This window comes from Podarcis gaigeae (genome assembly GCF_964106915.1).
Source record: "Podarcis gaigeae genome assembly, chromosome: 8".
Classification (NCBI taxonomy): Eukaryota; Metazoa; Chordata; class Lepidosauria; order Squamata; family Lacertidae; genus Podarcis; species Podarcis gaigeae.
This window is the reverse complement of record NC_139684.1, coordinates 32,892,085-32,910,503: the sequence shown is the minus strand read 5'-3', so window position 1 is coordinate 32,910,503 and position 18,419 is coordinate 32,892,085. Positions and strand designations below refer to the sequence as shown.

Genomic DNA, 18,419 nt, shown 5'->3' with positions numbered 1-18,419 from the left:
GGTTTTCTATAGATGGTATCTAACACCAAGCAGACTTGCCTTTAATGAATTAAAAAGAATGTTTAAAATCTCTCTCACACACACCCAAACCAGAAGCATTTCTATTAGGGATTGTGGGAAATGAGATTCCAAAAGCTTTAAAGAAAGTATTCATGTACGCCACCACTGCAGCAAGGGTTGTGATTGCACAGAACTGGAAAAGGGAATGTTTACTGACCAAAAAAGATTGGTTGACCAAATTAATGGAGTACGCGGAGATGGACATGTTGACTGGGCAGATAAGAGATCAAACAAAATGAAAATTTTAAAAAGATTGGAACATATTTAAATAATATTTGAAAAACTATTATGGGGCAATTGAAATTTTGGCTGGTTTAGAATTACTTCTGTAAGAAAAAAAATACTAAAATATAGTGGAAAAACAGGAAAACAAACTCATAGACATGTTAAGAGAGGCATTCAAATAAATGAAACAGAGGACCCAAGTAAGAAGGGGAGGGAAGTCAAATATAAAAGGAATATGAATGAATCAAGCAATTACCGGTAAGTGCAATTTTTTGTTTTTGTTTTCTTTATTATTATTTAGAAATACATGCTTAGCCATAGGAGAACTGAGATGTTATAATGTGATTCTACAAATGTAAATTAAAAGAAACCAATAAAGATGATTTGCTAAAAATAAAAAGAGAAAAAGAAACTGGTCCCTTTGCTGAATGTTTTCATTTTTCCTTTTTTGGGGGGGGGGAAGCTTTATATTTGATCAGAAAGGAGAACAAGCACATCAATAAGGTTTTGCATTCAAAGGCTGGGGAATATTGATCACTTTCCCGTCAAATCAATGCCCTTTTGCTTTTTAATTCCAGTCACGGATTCCAATTCATTCGACAGCCATTAGGAAAACAGAGGTAGCATTTACCATATGGTTTCATCTGGGGGAACCTGGCAGTGAGAGAGCATTTCGCTGAGGCTCCTGTGAAGCCTCAAATGTTTATTTTAGTTGATAGACTCGAGTGACGTCCAATTTTACTTAAAATGCATGAGATTTGTCAGTGCTGGATAACATTACAGCGTGAATAAATGCTCAATGGTTTCCGCTCCAGCTCCTGCAAATCAACTCGTTCAGAAAGAGGAGAAGCAAGAAGGCTCTGTTAGATGGAAAACCTACCACACTTACATTAAGGCATCTGGAGGTATATCCTGCAACAAGCTTCTTTCTCCCCAAAGAAAACCTTATTTTGTTATTGTAGATTTCTGCTAAAATGGAACCTCTTATAGTATGTAAATGGGGAACTACTCAGGAATCAACCCTGCCCAGAAAATCCACTCTTGATTTTATGCATATGTTGGGACTGGCACCCTAACTACTAAGCATTGAGGACAATGTACGCAGAGGCTATTGAGAATATCTCCTGTACAAATTGGTACAGACTTCTATGTCCCCCTCCCCAAGAATCCTGGGAACTATAGTTGATAAGAGTGCAATACATGATCTGTTGATGATCCATAGCCACCCCTTCCTCTCCTAGAGAACTACAGTTCCCAAGGTTCCCTGGAAGACAGAATTACCATGTGAAGACAATTAGGTTGGCAGACACATGGAATAAATCCCCTCTTGATGGTTGCTGCACAGTTGTGAAATTCGGTGTGAAAGCTGGCAAGCCCTGTCCCCCCAGTATCATCAAATGAGCCTTAAAGATCCATTATTCTTTTTTCGCTAAGGCTTTTAGTGACTAATTATAAACCGAGATTCAGAAGCGGTGCTGTGGTCTGGTTTTAGAATGTCTGAGTTTATGTTGTGTTTTTGTGTGTGAGTGTGTGCTGGCCTTTAAGTAGACATGGATGCTTTAAATGGTTTTACACATCTGGGGACAGAGCTAGCATGAAACTAGTTCTGCCTGTCATGGGCCCTGGCTCCATTTAACCCTGGGTCGCCCTGCCTTCCCCTCCACCAGTCTCAATGGGCACCAGCTCCTCCTGTCCCTTTTTTAAGGAAATGTGCAGCAAATTCCCATGCATTTTTCAAGTTTCACTAATGTTCGTGGGACTTTGCGCCTAAGGAAAATGCCTATCTGATTTCAGCCCTAAATGGGCACTCATTAGTGCATTGTGTTCACCCATTCCCTGTTTACTAACCTGGCCCGATGGTCCCTTCTTAGGATTCATCCTGTGGTTCTTCATTGTGCTTCTCTTTGTTCTGATGATCGGTTGTTCAGCCTTCAGCAACTGGTGGTTGAGTTACTGGTTAAGGCAGGGCTTACGGGTAAGCACACCTTTCAGCGCTATAATGTGTTTTATTTGTATACATTTATCTATTACATATAAAGCCCACCTTTCCTTCAAAAAGCACAAGGTGGCAAAAACAGTTCTCCTCCCTGTTTTGTCCTCACAACAACTCTGTGAGGTTGGTTAGGCTAAGAGGCGGTGATAGGCCCCAAGTCATCCAGTCGGCTTCATGGCTTGCAGGGATTTGAACCCTTGTCTCCCACTTTAAATTATCTACAGGCTAGTGTTACACCCAAAGCATAAACTGCGGTTCATCTTAGCTACAGTTTCTTGAAACAAGCCAGCTTCTTAAACTGTGGCTTGGAGTGGCTTTGTTTAAGCAAATCACAGCTATGATTCATCATGGCCTGTTGGGTTCGGACAACCTGTGGTTAATCTAAAATGAAAATGGAAGTTTTCAAAGTCCTCCCTGTGGCTATGCTGCAGAGGAAGTGGGTGAGCCCAAGTTTGTTCTTGTTGTGCTAAACTATTATATAGACATTATGTCTGAACTGGTCCGATCTCAAACTACGCATAGAAATAAGAATGTATATTTAATGGAAGTGCCGCCCAAGTTCACACAAAGAATACGAAGAGGGTTATATCGGTAAGCAGAGTTCCTACTCTGCCATATATTTTAAATGTTTACTGCAAAACAGTTGGGTTTTGTTCTGTTCGGCGAAATCACTAACTTTCCCGATGGAGTTTTATCTCATTATAAAGTCCAGATAATTGCCCCATGTTCTTGTGTCTCAATTTGTCATTATTTCAGAGAGAGAAAAGTAATCTGCTCTCAATTATAGTTTTCTTTGAAAATCCATTCCTTAAAGGCAAACTACAGCTTCTACCAACTCATCTATGGAATGAGCATCGTTTCCATGATTATCCTGAGCTTCATCAAAGGCTTTGTTTTCACTAAGACAACATTGCGGGCATCATCGAGACTACACGACACCATGTTTAACAAGGTATCGCAAATCTCTAGCTGGCAAACAGGATTGTTGCATATTTAACAAGCTGGCTTGATTTTTATCATCCAATTATGTGCTGTCAGAAAGTCACGGGTCACTCTTTTTACCTAGAAATTATGAAAGGTGTGCTTTCAGAACAGCACCGCATTTTAGCATGCAACCCAAAAGCGGAGAAAAATCGACAAATAGGTGGCAAATGGCAGGCCTGGATTTTGGAAATATTGAGGATGGAAGATAGAGACATCTGTGATAACTCCTTGGGATGATAACTGGGAAACCAAGAAGGAGAAGGAAGGCGGGTACCATAAATAGAGAGGTGCTGGGCACATGTTCTAGCTAAACAGAATGGTGGCATCTAGGCGCTCTGTTGAGCTATCCGTGGACCCCATCACTATAATGACCATTAATGCTGGGCCTGGGCAAACAACCAATAAAGCTACTTGAACAGAGGCAGTCCTTCTTCTGAATACCAGTTGGTGAAAATCGCAGGAGAGGAGAGTGCTCTTGTGCTCCCGTCCTGCTTGCAAGTTTCCAGAGAGCCAGTGTGGTGCAGTGGTTAAGAGTGATAGATTCGTAATCTGGGGAACCGGGTTCGCGTCTCTGCTCCCCCACATGCAGCTGCTGGGTGACCTTGGGCTAGTCACACTTCTCTGAAGTCTCTCAGCCCCACTCACCTCACAGAGTGTTTGTTGTGGGGGAGGAAGGGAAAAGGAGAATGTTAGCTGCTCTGAGACTCCTTCGGGTAGTGATAAAGTGGGATATCAAATCCAAACTCTTCCAATAGGGCATCTAGTTGGCCACTATAAGAAATGGATGCTGGACTAGATGGGCCCTTGGTCTGATCAAACAGGCTCTTCTTCTAGTTACAGATAGGTAGCCGTGTTGGTCTGCCATAGTCAAAACAAAGAGATCTACATCTCATCAGAGATCTACAACCTCTCCTGGACAATGACAGTTCTCTTTCTCAAGCTCTGGGAGGAAGACCTTTCATTGCCTACAGACAGCCACCCAGTCTTAAACAACTCCTAACCCACAATAATACTACAACCAGACTTAACACGGACACTGGCACCAGAGCCTGCAATAAACCCAGATGCCAACTTTGCTGCCACATATACCCGGACAACACCATTACTGGCCCCAACAACATCACACATACCATCTCGGGACTATTTAATTGCTCATCGTCTAACATTGTGTATGCCATCAAATGCCAACAGTGTCCTTCAGCTCTCTATATTGGACAAACAGGCCAGACCTTACGCCAAAGAATAAACGGACATAAATCGGACATCAGGAATCACAAGACAGAGAAACCAGTAGGAGAACACTTCAATCTCCCAGGACATTCTATACAAGATCTCAAAGTAGCTGTTTTACTACAAAGGAATTTCAGAAATAGACTGGAAAGAGAAGCTGCTGAATTACAACTTATCACCAAACTTAAAACCATGGAGAAACCTGGCCTGAACAAAGACCTTGGATTCTTATCTCATTATACATGACAAAGCCATTTTTCACCTTTTCACCCCTTGCTTCTTCCTGTAAGACCTATTGCAGTCGTTAAGAGTCGTCAACAGGCTCATCACAGCTATCTGCCAATCACCCATTCCCACCAGCCTTCTGAGTAATACCCCTCCCCACCTTCTCACTATATAGAAGGGTCTGGAAACTTCTGTTTCAGTGTATCTGAAGAAGTGTGCATGCACACGAAAGCTCATACCAAGAACTGACTTAGTTGGTCTTTAAGGTGCTACTGGAAGGAATTTTTTTTGTTTAGGCTCTTCTTCTGCTCCTGTGTTCAGTGGAGAGAGTTGCCTGGGAGGGGAGAGACTTGGTGAGAGTTTCAGGGCCAGGTAGAGAATCTTAGAGGACCTCACCTGCCCCCTGGTTTCCCCTGCACCCTAGTGCAGTTTGCTGAAGCGCCTGGTCATGCTTCGACTGCACAAGCTCCCACCATGGGTTGCTCTGCCATTTTACATTTTAGTACGGCAGGGATTCCTCCCATTTTGAAACCATTCCCGTTCTGAACAGAATTGTTTTACATCCCCACTATTGCAATTGCAGTGCTGTGATTCTCGTGTGCACGCTTTGTTTTTTCTCCATAACAGTTGTGGGGGCAATGGTGAGAAATGAAACCACGATCGGTGCTTGTCCTTTCAAGTTTGATTTACAAACAAGACCCCACCACTACCACCACCCCAGCCGCCAAACGAAAACAACAGCCCAACGCTGTATTGACACCACAGCTCACATTAAGCTGGCACAGATCTGTGATCCCAAACACCGAGTGCCACAAAAGACATGTCTGCCATCCCAATTTGTTGTTGTCATTTTACCGCACACTTTTATCCGCAGATCTTATGGAGCCCAATGAGTTTCTTTGATACGACTCCCACTGGCAGAGTAATGAACCGCTTCTCTAAAGATATGGACGAACTGGATGTGCGGCTTCCGTTTCATGCCGAAATGTTTCTGCAGCAGCTTTTCATGGTCCTCTCCATCATTGTCATCGTCGCCATTGTGTTTCCTTACCTCCTAATTGGAATTGCTGTCCTAATGATTCTTTTCATTCTACTCTTCCAGTAAGTTGGACGTCCCCCCCCCCCCCGGTATGTGGTTGTTTTTCCAACCCCAGAATTTCTTTTGAAAATAACATCAACCCTGCAGTGTGTATTTGATCTGTGTGTTCATTCTGCCCCTTGCAAGTTAAGGGGACCCACTGGTCTCTAATTCTACCCTCCCCTCCTGTCAGTTTGTAGTCCCCCCAGAACACTTTCCAGAGCACAGTCTCTAAGGGACAGATTCTATTTTGGGCTGCTCTAATCCCCCAGATATCCCTTTTATCCCAACTATAGTGGTACCTTGGTTCTCAAACACCTTGGTTTTCAAACGCTGAAAACCATGAAGTGAGTGTTCAGGTTTGTGAACTTTTCTTCGGTAGCTGAACGTCCAATGCAGCTGTCAGCTATAGTTTCTGGGGCACCTGCACCAATCAGAAGCTGTGCCTTGGTTTTCAAACATTTCGGAAGTCAAATGGACTTCTGGAAAGGATTAAGTCTGGCACTTTTGTTTTTTATTTTGTGTTTTTGTTTTTGAGGCTTTTTCAGTTAATTTGTTTTTGTGGCTGTGTGGAACCCAGTTCAGCTACTGATTGGTTGATTGTGTGACTGTGGAAATGGATAAAAGCCCCTCATCCAAACAATGGCTATCATCAGTGCAGGTAAGGGGGGAAAAATATTATTTTTTATCATCTACAATACTGTCTTATTTATTTTACAGCACAGTACATTGATTATTGCTTTCATTTTATGGATCAGTGGTCTCGTTAGGTAGCAAAACTGATGTTAAATTGCTGTTTTAGGGGTTGTTTTTAAAAGTCTGGAACAGATTAATTCATTTTGCATTACTTTCTATGGGAAAGTGTGCCTTGGTTTTGGAACGCTTTGGTTTTGGAATGGGCTTCCGTAACGGATTAAGTTTGAGAACCAAGATACCACTGTAATTGAACTTTTTCAGTGCTGAGGTCAGCAGTCAGCTCTCTTGGCATTCCTGCCACCCACAGTGAGGAATGACAGCCTGAGAGAGGCATCCTCTGAATTGTAGAAGTCCCTTCCCACAAAGGTGCCTCTAGGATCTCCATTCTGTAGCTTCCACTTTATTTGCTTAGCTTCTTGCAGTTCAGGTATGCTTCAAAGACCCACCTCAGTCTGCTTTCTGTAACCCATTGTGTGCTGCTTCCCTTTGGAATCATTTCCCTTGTTTTCACAAATGCACAATGTTTTCCTAACCCGCCCAGAGACCTTATGTACAGGATAAATTCATTATCCTACAAATAATTATCTTACAGATAATTAAAATAGATCTGGCCTAAGTCTACAATCCTATACCCACTTTCCTGGAGAAATCCCCATGGAACCCATGGCTCATCCACACTTTGGCTTGACCTGTACTGTATTTTGATTGTATTCTTTACTAATTCAATTCCCCTGGTTCCAAGAACTTCTCTTGTTGTTCCGCGGTGATGCCTTGCGAAAATCCCAGTGAACTGAATCTCAGTTAAGCAGAATCTCTCTTTCTGCATATCTGACAGGATCTGATTTAGTGGGTAAGATTGGATTTCCGCAAGGCTCCGATATGGAACAAGAAGAAAAGTTCTCAAACCCAGAGAAATCAGTTGGTACACAATATTTCAAAACACAGGGTCAAGCCCAAGTGTGGATGAGCCCTCTGTGGGACATACTTCTGAGACAGGTCTGAGGTTGCACTGTAAGACCTCTCTTGGGGGTGGTGTGGTGGCCAACTGCTTCAAGTTTGCAAATCCAGAATACTCATTAGGAATATTCATTAGGAAGGGATTCCAAGTCCCCTTCCAAAGCCAGGATCTATCTAACTCTGTGCAATCTTACCTGCATTTTGCTGCAGGATTTTCCAGAGCACCATCCGAGAGCTCAAGCGATTTGAAAACATGAGCAAGTCTCCATGGCTTTCCATGATCATGTCCACTGCCCCAGGCCTTAGCACAATCCACGCATACAATAAGAAGGAGAACTACAGCATTCGGTAAGTTTCCTGGCTCCAAAGTCACATTCTTTCTGTCTCGGTCCCTCAGATGGGGCAGATCAAGCTGTTTCACTCTTCTTCTCTTGACCACCAATCCTGCATCTTTCCCACCTGCCGGGCCATAGATGAAGCCGCTCCATAAGCACTGGCGTCCTGTGGCTTTTCATTTGCGGGAAATGACAAGCTGTGGGGAAGCTTTCCAGATTACGTCACAAATTCTTAGCATTCTCTCAAAGAAAATTGTTACATGTGCAGCCAAGTGATAACCTCATTTGCACCCTTTATAACCCTCCCCACCCACAAAAAGCATGAAGCTATTGTCAAGACCTGGTTTTTAAATCGCAATTATTCAACCCGTCCATGAGTCTTCTTCCAGTTCCCTTGTAACCTGGAGTCTACCAGCAGAAGGAGGGCACTTAACCATCCCAGTTTCCAAATGCTTTCTTCCCCGAGCTGGTGGAATTTACAAAATGGGTCCAAAGAGAAGAGAAGGTTCGGTGATTACCTGTTCAAGTGGGCTTGCAAAATCCTTACACCCAGAAGCTGGAGTGGATGGGTTTGGAGGGCTCTCAGTCAATGGCTATCAATGGCTACCATCCATGATGGCTATGTTCTACCTCCTGTGATGGAGGCGGTTTGCCTCTCCATATCTGTTTCTGGGAATAACAAATAGGGAGAGTGCTGTTGAGCTCAGGCCCTGCCTGCAGGCTTTCCACAGGCATTCGTTTGGCCACTGTGATACAGGATACTGGACCAGATTATTTATTGCAATCGTTAACAGTAAATTTCTGTTTAATTATTATTTGCTGATATTTAATTTTATTGTGTGCTATTATGTTCTAATAGATTAATGAATATTACTTTATTTTATATAAGTTGTTTCTTTTAAAGTTATGTTTTTAATTATGACATTTTTGTATTGGATCAAATGAAGGTGTGCAATCTTGATTTTTCTTCCGCTTGTAAACCACACTTTGTACGGTGATATAGAAAGGCGGCCTACAAATTCAAAGTGAAATGAAACGAGACTGGGTAGGCTTTTCGGGGCTGATCTGCAGGGCTCATAGTATGTCCCTATGTCTGTTCCTGACCGCAAGATGTTGTGGCCACAAACGTGGACAGATTCAGAGGGGGAATAAGACAAATTCATGGAAGATAAAGTTTTCAGTGGCTGCTATTCACAATGGTTGTACACTTCCCCTAGTATCAGAGGCAATGTGCACCAGTTGCTGGGATCATGAGTGGAAGAGTACTGTTGTGCTCACGTCCTGATTAAGGGCTTCACATAGGCATCTGGTTGGCTTTTGTGAGAGCAGTTGGACTAGATGGCTAGTTGGACTAGATGGCTAGATGGGTATTTGGCCTGTCCAGCATGGCTCCTCCTATGTTTAAGCCAGGGGTTGAAGTTGGTTTGCAAAACACAGTTTGCCCTTTGTGTGCTCTCTCTCTCTCTCTCTCTCTCTCTCTCTCTCTCACACACACACACACACACACACACACGGGGAAAGGATAAGAAAAAAATAATAGAAGTTAAGACCCTCAAGTGCTACTAATCCCAATGGTTGCATGCTATTGTGCTCATGTTCTGTATGAACTGACTAGAGAAAGCTTTTATTTCATAAAATTCATATGCTGCTCGATTATTGTTTTCTTAAGAACCTCAAAGCAGTTTACAAAAAAGCTAAAATAACAAAATTACTGAAAAGAAGAACCAACGACAATGATTTCAGGCTTCCGAAAAGCCAAAACAGCAGTAGACTAAAAACAGATCCAAACTCGGGCCAACTTGCTAAGTACTATCCTTGGTTTTGGTTCCAGTTTTAGAAAGCTGAACGACGAGAGCTCCAGCCACTTCATGCTGTTCAACTATGCACTGCGGTGGTTTGCGTTGAGGACAGACATGCTCATGACCGTCATGACTTTGATCGTCGCCCTCTTTGTTGTCCTTAGCCCTTCTTCCATCAGCACTGCAGAAAAAGGCTTGGCCTTGTCTTACACTATCCAGGTAAGTGAATTGCCCGGATAACTCAAGCTTCATTCCAACACACTCCAAATCAGACCTGAAGTGGCCCAATGCACCACTGGGGGTGGGTGGGAAGGATCTGTCTGTTTCAGTTTCTCCTTTTTCCAACCTTGAGTTCAGTTCTCCATGTTTCCCCATTAGTTTGCTTTTTTTTCTAAAGTCCTCGTGAATATTCATCAACATTTTAATTCAAATTTCTCCTCTTAACATAAACATTTCTGTATGTGTTTTTCACCTAAGTACACAGTTTTCCAAACCAATTTCCCTCTACCATAGCATGTTTTATGTATTTTTCCACTAATTTATTTGTTTGTTTTATTATCATTGATTTAATTGGCTTCTAAACAACTGTCTTGAGCCAATTTGCCCACAAGATTATTTAAAAAGCATCTTAAAACATCAAATAAATTTAAAACAAGACTGAAACCCTAACAAGTAGACACTCATGGCAAAGACCCATTTATCTAGCTGGGAAAGCCTTTTGGAACAAAGTGTCACCAATTGTCTCCAGAAAGTGCAGATAGTGTGTACATTTTGCACACCATGCCCTAGTGTATACATTTCCCCACATGTTCCTTGGTTGGACAACTGTGCTAAAATTTTTGGAGAAGGGATAGCTGTGTTTCGGTTTATGCATTGCTCTGGAAAGTGTGCATTAGAAAGCTTTGCCTTTAAATAAATGCAAACAGAGGCCCAAGTGGTAAACAACCATGAAAGAACCTGCCCTCCAACTGTACCGCTTTAATAGGCACAGAACATATTTTCTTGCTGTATTTGTAAGCCCAGCTGTTGGGTCCCCGATATGCAAAGTGCATCCTTCAAATACATCTGGTTGAGTTAGCTTTGCAATCTAACCCCTTCTTGCTAATGTCAAGCACGGATTGAAATGCTAAACACATTGTTTTGGGGGAGCTAGTTTGTTGCTCTTCCAAAATGTACAGATTTGTGGTATTCTTTTGCCATGGTACATGGGGCAATTTGTGCCTCTGTGGAGTTTTCGGCAGCTGTTAAAAGTGTGAAAAGGAGGCATGTATTAGCAAAAACACACAGGAGATCCACGCTGAAGGAGCTGCAGACAATTGGGGATCCTGCCACATGCCTGCTTACTGTTTGCCCTCCAGTGCTTTGAAATGTGTCGCCGTTTCACTTTCTATGGTGTCCACCTTGCCACATAAAATGGTGAAATGGACCTGAGTCCATGCATGGGAAGATGCAAATCTGAAGATGGTGGAGATTGGCCCATTGGGGCAAATGGGACACTGCCCCACCACTCTCCTCTTGGCGAGCCCCCTCATGCCTGCCTCCTTCTTCCAGCCACACCACGGCTGCAGCTTCCTTCTCCTCAATCTCAGCATTGCCTTTGTAGAACTTGGAGGAGGACATGGATGAAACCAGAACTACAGGCAACTCCCAATTTACACAGAGGTTACGTTCCGAGGCGCCACACGTTTACATGAGATCTCTTATATTTGAAACACCATTAGAGAAGCCTGCAAACGCCCTCTAAAACTCTGGAAACCCTTGGGGAAACCCTTGGGAAAACCAGCAGCATTTACCAGTTGTCAAACTGCCAAATTCCACCACAATGACTCCTTCTGAATTTCCTTGACCAAACTCCAACTCTCCACAGTCCTCAACAGTAAGTGCAAGAGCTCCTGGAATTGCACTTGCAAAGGCTTGTGGGATTTCTAGGGGCTGTTTCTGCTCCTTTTTTTGTCTTGTCTAGCTCTTTTAAGGCCGTTTCTGCCATTTGAAAAGCTTCCGGATTCAGCATGATAAGAAGAGAAGAAAAGTTCGGATTTGATATCCCGCTTTATCACAACCCCAAGGAGTCTCAAAGCAGCTAACATTCTCCTTTCCCTTCCTCCCCCACAACAAACACTCTGTGAGGTGAGTGGGGCTGTGAGACTTCAGAGAAGTGTGACTGGCCCAAGGTCACCCAGCAGCTGCATGCAGAGGAGTGGGGAATTGAACCTGGTTCACCAGATTACGAGTCAACCGCTCTTAACCACTACACCACACAAGTGGATGCATGTAAATTGGTTGTTGCCTATAGTTGGCTTTGCCTGTCATAGGCTTCTCTGGCTCCACCTACTGTTGGTCTCCCTTCCACTCCTCCTACCAGTCCCAAGAGGAATCAGCCACCACTATCTGTAGATAAAAAACCTTCTTGCTAAGGCACACCATTGGTTCATCTAGTCCAGTGTTGCTTTACTCTGACTGGCAGCAGTTCTTCAGAGACTCAAACAGAGGTCCTTTGCATCACCTGCCACCTGATCCTCCCTGAACCGGAGATGCCAGGATCTGAACCTGGGACCTTCTAAGTGCAAAGCATGTGTCCGGTCACCGAACCGCCGCCCTTCCTCACATGATGTCAGTGGTCCAAAATTTGTGGCATCCATAGAAGCAGTCGCAACAGTTGAGTGACTGATGTGGTTATTCCTGGAGCAAGTGAGATCACTGTCAGAAGTGATCGCCTGACCCAAGTGATTGATTCTTACGGAATCATCTGAGTAGTCTGGAAAACAGCCAAGGTGGGGATCCATCTTCCACAACCCTCCAGAAATTTGTGTGAACTGACCCTCAGGAATGGAGGGTCCTTGGAATGCCTGAAGTCAGTGACCTTCCATTTATTTTCTTTTTTTTTTTCCAGGTGCTACAAAACCTTTCCTTGGGGCAAAGAAATGCAGTAGGATCTTTCTTTTGTGATTTTCATCTTACATGGCGATCGATATGTTATTTTCTTAAGTCATCTTAAGCATCCTTATCGCGAAACACTCATCATATGCTCCCCCACCCCTTTTCTCCATCCTTAACCTTTACACTCTCAGACTAGTGATGGAAATACATTTCCAGTTGTAATGGATCTCTCAGAGGCAACAAATGGTTGCCTGTATTTGTTGGCTTAACCTTTCCTCGTCCTGACTCAGAAACTCTGTTCCTGACATTTAAGCTTCTATACAGTGAATGCAAGGAGCCATCTGTTATTATCGCAGGATTAATGATGTGTCGCTCATGTCTATGCTTTATGCACGTTAGCACATAGGGGGGAAAGGCAGCTTAAAGTGGTGCTGTTTTCTCTAGAGTGTGAGGCATTTTTATTTTTATTTTGGTCATGCTAAATGGCAAGTCCCTTTATTCAACTCACTTTCCGAAAGGACAGCTCTTTCCTGGGAGTCAGCAGAGCTGCCAGCAGAGCATAGGCCCCTCAAGTCAAATTGTGAACGATATATATATATATATTTCTAGGCCTGTAGTTAGTCATTCTCCACGGGCAGTTGTTAACTAGTTCTGAAATGGCCTCGGGGGTTCATTGTTTGAGAGTGTTGCTGCCAGGCCTGTGACTCACTCTCTTTTCCTTAGCCTGCTTTTCGCTTTGAATATTTCCTGTACTTTGCTTCACCCAGTAGCCATCCATGAAAGCAGATGAAGAGGAGCATCCCAGAAGCTGTAGACAGGGGCGTAGGAAGGGGGGGACGGTGGGGCGACCCACCCCGGGTGTCATCCCTGAGCGGTGTGGGGAAAAATCCCCCCGGGCGGATCGCCGTGCTGCCCCCCCTGGGTGCCAATCATTCCCCTGGATGCCAACCACCGAACTGACCACCCCCAGTGGGTGCCAATCACCCCCCTGAGTGCCGATTGCTGTGCCGGTCGCCCCCCTCAGCAGCTTGCCCTGCCCCCTGGGTGCATGGCATGTTCGCCACTCTGGGTGCCCGGACGGTTAGCTCCACCACTGGCTGTAGAGCCAAATTTGGATAAGCAACAGGTTGTGAGATGATGGGTAAACACACCTATTTGGGAATGAACTGATAGGAGCTGATTGTCAGTATTATCATTCCTCCCATTGCAAGGATCACCGGATCATGTTTGTTTTACTTTCTGTCTGAGAGAAAGGAGGGGGCAGAAGCTATTCTTCCAGACTTCCGTCCCTAGTACTGTGTGGCTTTTTCTTTGATCTGTCTAGAGACAAGATGGCAGTATGAGAGAGCTGTTTCTCTCGTACATGTTTGTTATTGAAATAGAGTCAAGAGTGGATTTCATGCTCTTTATTCAGCTCATAGTGGTGAGGAGGAATAGAATTTCCCCCAGAATGTCTGCTTTATATACATTATTTACACAATGGGCCCCATGTGATTGGCTAATTCCAGGATTTTCCTGTAGGCCAATCAGGTTGTGGATTCACCTCTACCTTGAGCTGGATTGGGTGGTTCCTGTGGACTAATCAGACTGCTGCATTCTGAATCCTATTGTTCTAGGACCAATCAGACTGCTGCATTCTGGATCCTATTCAACTCAGTACATAACAGTTATGTTCTTTTATTTGATTAATTAGAAGAAATAAATTAGGTATGCAACAAAACCTCCACAGATTTGCTTCTGTTACTCTGCTGTTTTGAGGTGCTCACATGAGCAAATGTGAGTCCACTGCACCAGGACTTATTCCTCAGGAATGCTGTGTTGCTGTTCCTACGTTCCTATGATCGGAAGGTCGGAGAAGGTGCTCCTGACACCCAGCCCATGCAGGCGCTGAAGACGTGGGCCATAGACCAGTTGGACACAGAAGAATGGTGGGAGGAGCCAGCTGGGGAACCCACAGGGGAAGAAGGCCCAGAGCCTGGGAACTGGTGGTGGGACAACAATGAGTGGTCAGAGGGAGGGGAAGGAGAAGACAAGGAGGAGTTGTCGGAAGCTGAAGAGGTAACAGGGCTTAGTGAGTCGGGGGGGGGGGGAGAGAGTCTGTGGCATCAGAGGTAGAAGTTGAAGTAGGAAAATGGGACGAGGGAGGTCAAGAGGCAGGGATAACTCTTTCCATGGAGGCAATAGCAGGCAGTGTGGTGGTGGCACTCACCTGACCGCTGGTTGGTCATGCTACTGCCAGTACAGGAAAGGCGGTGAGGTGCAGACACATCAGTGGGAGCACCAAATTGGCTCCACAAGTGCATTCGCACCACGCCAACCTCACACCCAGTGCTTCCCAGGAAGCAGCAGCAACAGTGTGGTGGGGCGGTGGAGCTCCCCTGATCTTTCAAAACTGGCACTGACTCCAGCAGCTTCCTGGGTTCCCGTGTGGGAGAATAACAGTCTGGTATATCCTGCAGCGACTGCAATGAATAGAACTGAAATCTTTCTGCTTTTCTGTTTGGCGCACAGATAGCTAAATACCCCCCAGCACAGCTTCCTGATCTTCCCCCTTCCTTTCTTCACCTCCTTCATAGTTGAGTGGACTTCTGCAAGTGTGTGTGAGAACGGGATCGGAGACAGAAGCTCGATTTACACATGTCGAGCAAATTATGGAATATATCACGGTAAGAAGGGCCCCTGGTGAGAGTATTTAAAGCAATTCTAGCTAGGCCCTATCTGTACTAAAGCAGTTTGATACCGCATGGAACAGCCCCCAAAGAATCCTGGGTAGTGTAGTTTGTTAAGGGTGCTGGGAGTTGTTAGGAGGCCCCTAGGTAAAGGTAAAAGGTATTCCCCTCTCAGAGCTAGGGTTCCCAGAGTATCATGGGAAGAAGATTGGCTGTTAAACTACTCAGAATTGTAGCTCTGTGAGGAAAATGAGGTGCCAGCACTCTAGGTCCCAGGATCATTGTGGGGGTGAGCCACTACTGTATAAAGTTTTTAATGACTGATGTTTTAATGTATTTTTAATCTTTTGTTGGAAGCTGCCCAGAGTGGCTGGGGAAACACAGCCAGATGGGCGAGGTATAAATAATAAATTATATTATTATTATTATTAAAGTGGCATGGTGCTGCTTTAATTGTAGGTAGACCCACATTAGTTTGACCTTCCAATGCAGCACAACGTTATGAGGGATGCGGAGAGGGAAGTCAGATCAGAAGTGACATTCTCAACAATCACCACAGCCCTTGAGGACCATTATTTCCAGTGTGTATTGACTTCCACGCAAACACAAACGCACCCCCTCATTATCACAGCTCAGTGCCTCATTGCACCTCTTTAAAGAAAGCCCAGTCCGTGACCCAAGTTGTCGTGATAGCGGATGAATCCCACCAGCCCCCTGTCCTGCTTTCTTCCAGAAATGTGTTCCTGAAGCAGCAGAGGGCAAGGCAGTTGCTGTCCCTCCCCCAAACTGGCCTGATCAGGGTGGAATTACCTTCAAGAACTACCAGATGAAATATCGAGAAGACAGCCCCTTGGTGCTCCATGACCTAAACATGAACATTCATGGCAAGGAAAAAATCGGGATTGTTGGCCGGACGGGCTCTGGTGCGTTACTTTTAGTTCAGTCCCGCTGATTTATTTGCTTATTTTGTGGCTGGGGAGGGTGGGTGGAAGGAGGGCTTCTGTATTTCCCTGACTCTGCATAAATGCTCAAGATAGACCATCGGGTCCTGATCAACCTAGGCCAGGCCACCCACCATATCAGCAGCACAGGGCAAAAGTATTGCCTCTGTGGCAATGTTTTCCATAAGTGCTTATTATGCAAGTAAATGGGTATGTTAAGAGTCACCATCTGTTTGCTTCCATCCCCTACCAGATCAAATATCTGTGTTGAGCGGGGTTTTCCTATCCTTTTTAGCCATGTCCCAGACTGCAGTCCCTTGATCCCATCCCATCAAATCCAGTGGGAATCACTGAGATGGAAGCATGTCCCTATTTGCATAGTCCCACCCCTTCATCTGCATAGCTAAACTCTGAGTTCTGTTTCTTGGTGCAATGCTGTGTTCCATGATGGGATCTTGGAGAAACAACTGCGATGGAATATTTGCTTCTTAAGATTCTAAGGGTCTTACTCAGATTAGACCCACTGAAATTTATAAATTTCAGTGAGCCATGTCCATTGACTTCAATGAGTCTACTTTGAGTTGGACTCTCATTAGGTAACACCCCAAACAAGAGACAAACTGTTTGAAACTGCTTAATATATATTATGTAACATGAAACTCCACCAACCATCCAGCCAAGTCATTGTCCCTATTTGCATAGTCCCACCCCTTCATCTACATAATTCAGTCCCATGTTCCATTTCTTGGTCTGATGTTGTACTGTGGTGGAATATTTGGCTTTTAAGAGTTTGAGTAAGAGACTCTTTGAAACTGCTCATTATATATGATGTGGCATGAAACGGAATCTATCAACCACGCAACCAGCTATTTCCTGTATGGTGGTTATGCGTGCTGTTATGGACTGGGGGAAAATTAATTTGGTTCACATTTTAATGTGAACCTACTCAATTTGCATTCCACTAGACCAATATGCAAGCAGAAACACAGCTCTCCTTTTGGAATTTGCACTTCTCCAAATTTCTCTCCATTATGTTGCTTTGCGGGGGCTTAGTTCTGAAAGTGACAAATAATTGGACCGGATCAATAAATATTCTGCCTATCATCCTATAACTCCTTACAAATGGGCTTAAGAAATGGAAAAAGCATTGAAAGTATAAAATGATTTGTATGTGTGTTTGTAGAATATGGATAGGATGGGTAAACCCTTCTGGGCTCATCAGATTGCTTTGGATTAAATCATTTCCCTCCCACCCAGAATCAGGAAATATCTTGGCTTAATCTGAGACAATCAGACTCCATTTGGATCCCATTGTGATTTCAGCTCATTACATGATGGAATGCAATCTTCATCCCGTGGTTCTCCAACCAAGCCCCTCGCTTACCTTCAGGTTTCTGGAGGGAAATGCTGGTTTACCCTCAGAAATCACCATCCTGCACTCTTGATCTAGAACTTTTTCAGTAGGATGAAAACCCACGTATTTGGTTTTTTATTTTTTATTTTTAAAATATTTATTAAAGATTTTCTTAATACAATAGAAAAAACAAACAAAATAACATATAATTTTACAATAACCATACTTTCTTCACTTCCTTGGACTTCCTCGCATCTCTCGTTCCTGCGTTCCAAATTTTCGAGCTTTACCCAGCAATTTATCACCTTGTTTCAATTCTTATATTATAATTTTCCAATATTGTATCCCTAATTTTAGATAATTTAACCCAAACCTTAAAAGCTTAATTTTAACATAATATTTATCCAAAATTTATCTTTTCTTATATTTTCATTTATCTTCATATTCCTTTTAACTAGCTTATTGGTGCCATATTGTTAATAATCTTACATCTTTCTTAACATTCATACAATTTACAATATTTTTGTAAATAGTCCTTAAATTTCTTCCAGTCCTCCTCCACAGCCTCTTCTCCCAGGTCTCGGATTCTGCCAGTCATTTCTGCTAGCTCCATATAGTCTATCAGTTGCATCTGCCATTCTTCCAGTGTGGGCAAATCTTGGGTTTTCCAGTGCTTGGCGACAAGTATCCTTGCTGCTGCTGTTGCAGTATTTGGTTTTTTAAATACTGCATTCTTCTTTCAGGAAAATCATCCTTAGGGGTCGCCTTGTTCAGACTTGCGGAACCAACTGCTGGCACCATCCTCATTGACAATGTTGATATCCTCACTATTAGTTTGGAGTCTCTAAGGACCAAGTTGTCCGTCATTCCTCAAGATCCTGTTCTGTTTGTAGGTACAGTAAGGTAGCTGTTGTGACGATTATCAAATTAACCTTTGCTGCAAAAGTGAAAGCTAACCAACTAGTGGTAGTTTCAAAATCGCTCCATAAGGGAAGG

At 43.7% G+C, this 18,419-nt stretch overlaps 1 protein-coding gene across 4 annotated transcripts in view; it reads left to right on the top strand.

Moving 5' to 3' along the window:
- LOC310849783 (ATP-binding cassette sub-family C member 12-like) overlaps positions 1 to 18,419 on the top strand; it is a 57,502-nt gene that overhangs the window by 27,315 nt on the left and 11,768 nt on the right. For 2 of the 4 annotated variants that reach the window (XM_083750443.1, XM_083750444.1), the window contains 9 exons: positions 1,101 to 1,190; positions 2,157 to 2,260; positions 3,093 to 3,230; positions 5,592 to 5,818; positions 7,659 to 7,796; positions 9,615 to 9,801; positions 15,036 to 15,125; positions 15,862 to 16,051; positions 18,167 to 18,326. In XM_083750443.1, coding sequence (XP_083606569.1) covers positions 1,101 to 1,190; positions 2,157 to 2,260; positions 3,093 to 3,230; positions 5,592 to 5,818; positions 7,659 to 7,796; positions 9,615 to 9,801; positions 15,036 to 15,125; positions 15,862 to 16,051; positions 18,167 to 18,326 — 1,324 coding nt within the window. The remainder of the gene's footprint in view (positions 1 to 1,100; positions 1,191 to 2,156; positions 2,261 to 3,092; positions 3,231 to 5,591; positions 5,819 to 7,658; positions 7,797 to 9,614; positions 9,802 to 15,035; positions 15,126 to 15,861; positions 16,052 to 18,166; positions 18,327 to 18,419) is intronic. The other 2 variants (XR_014567087.1, XR_014567088.1) reach the window with 2 other exon arrangements.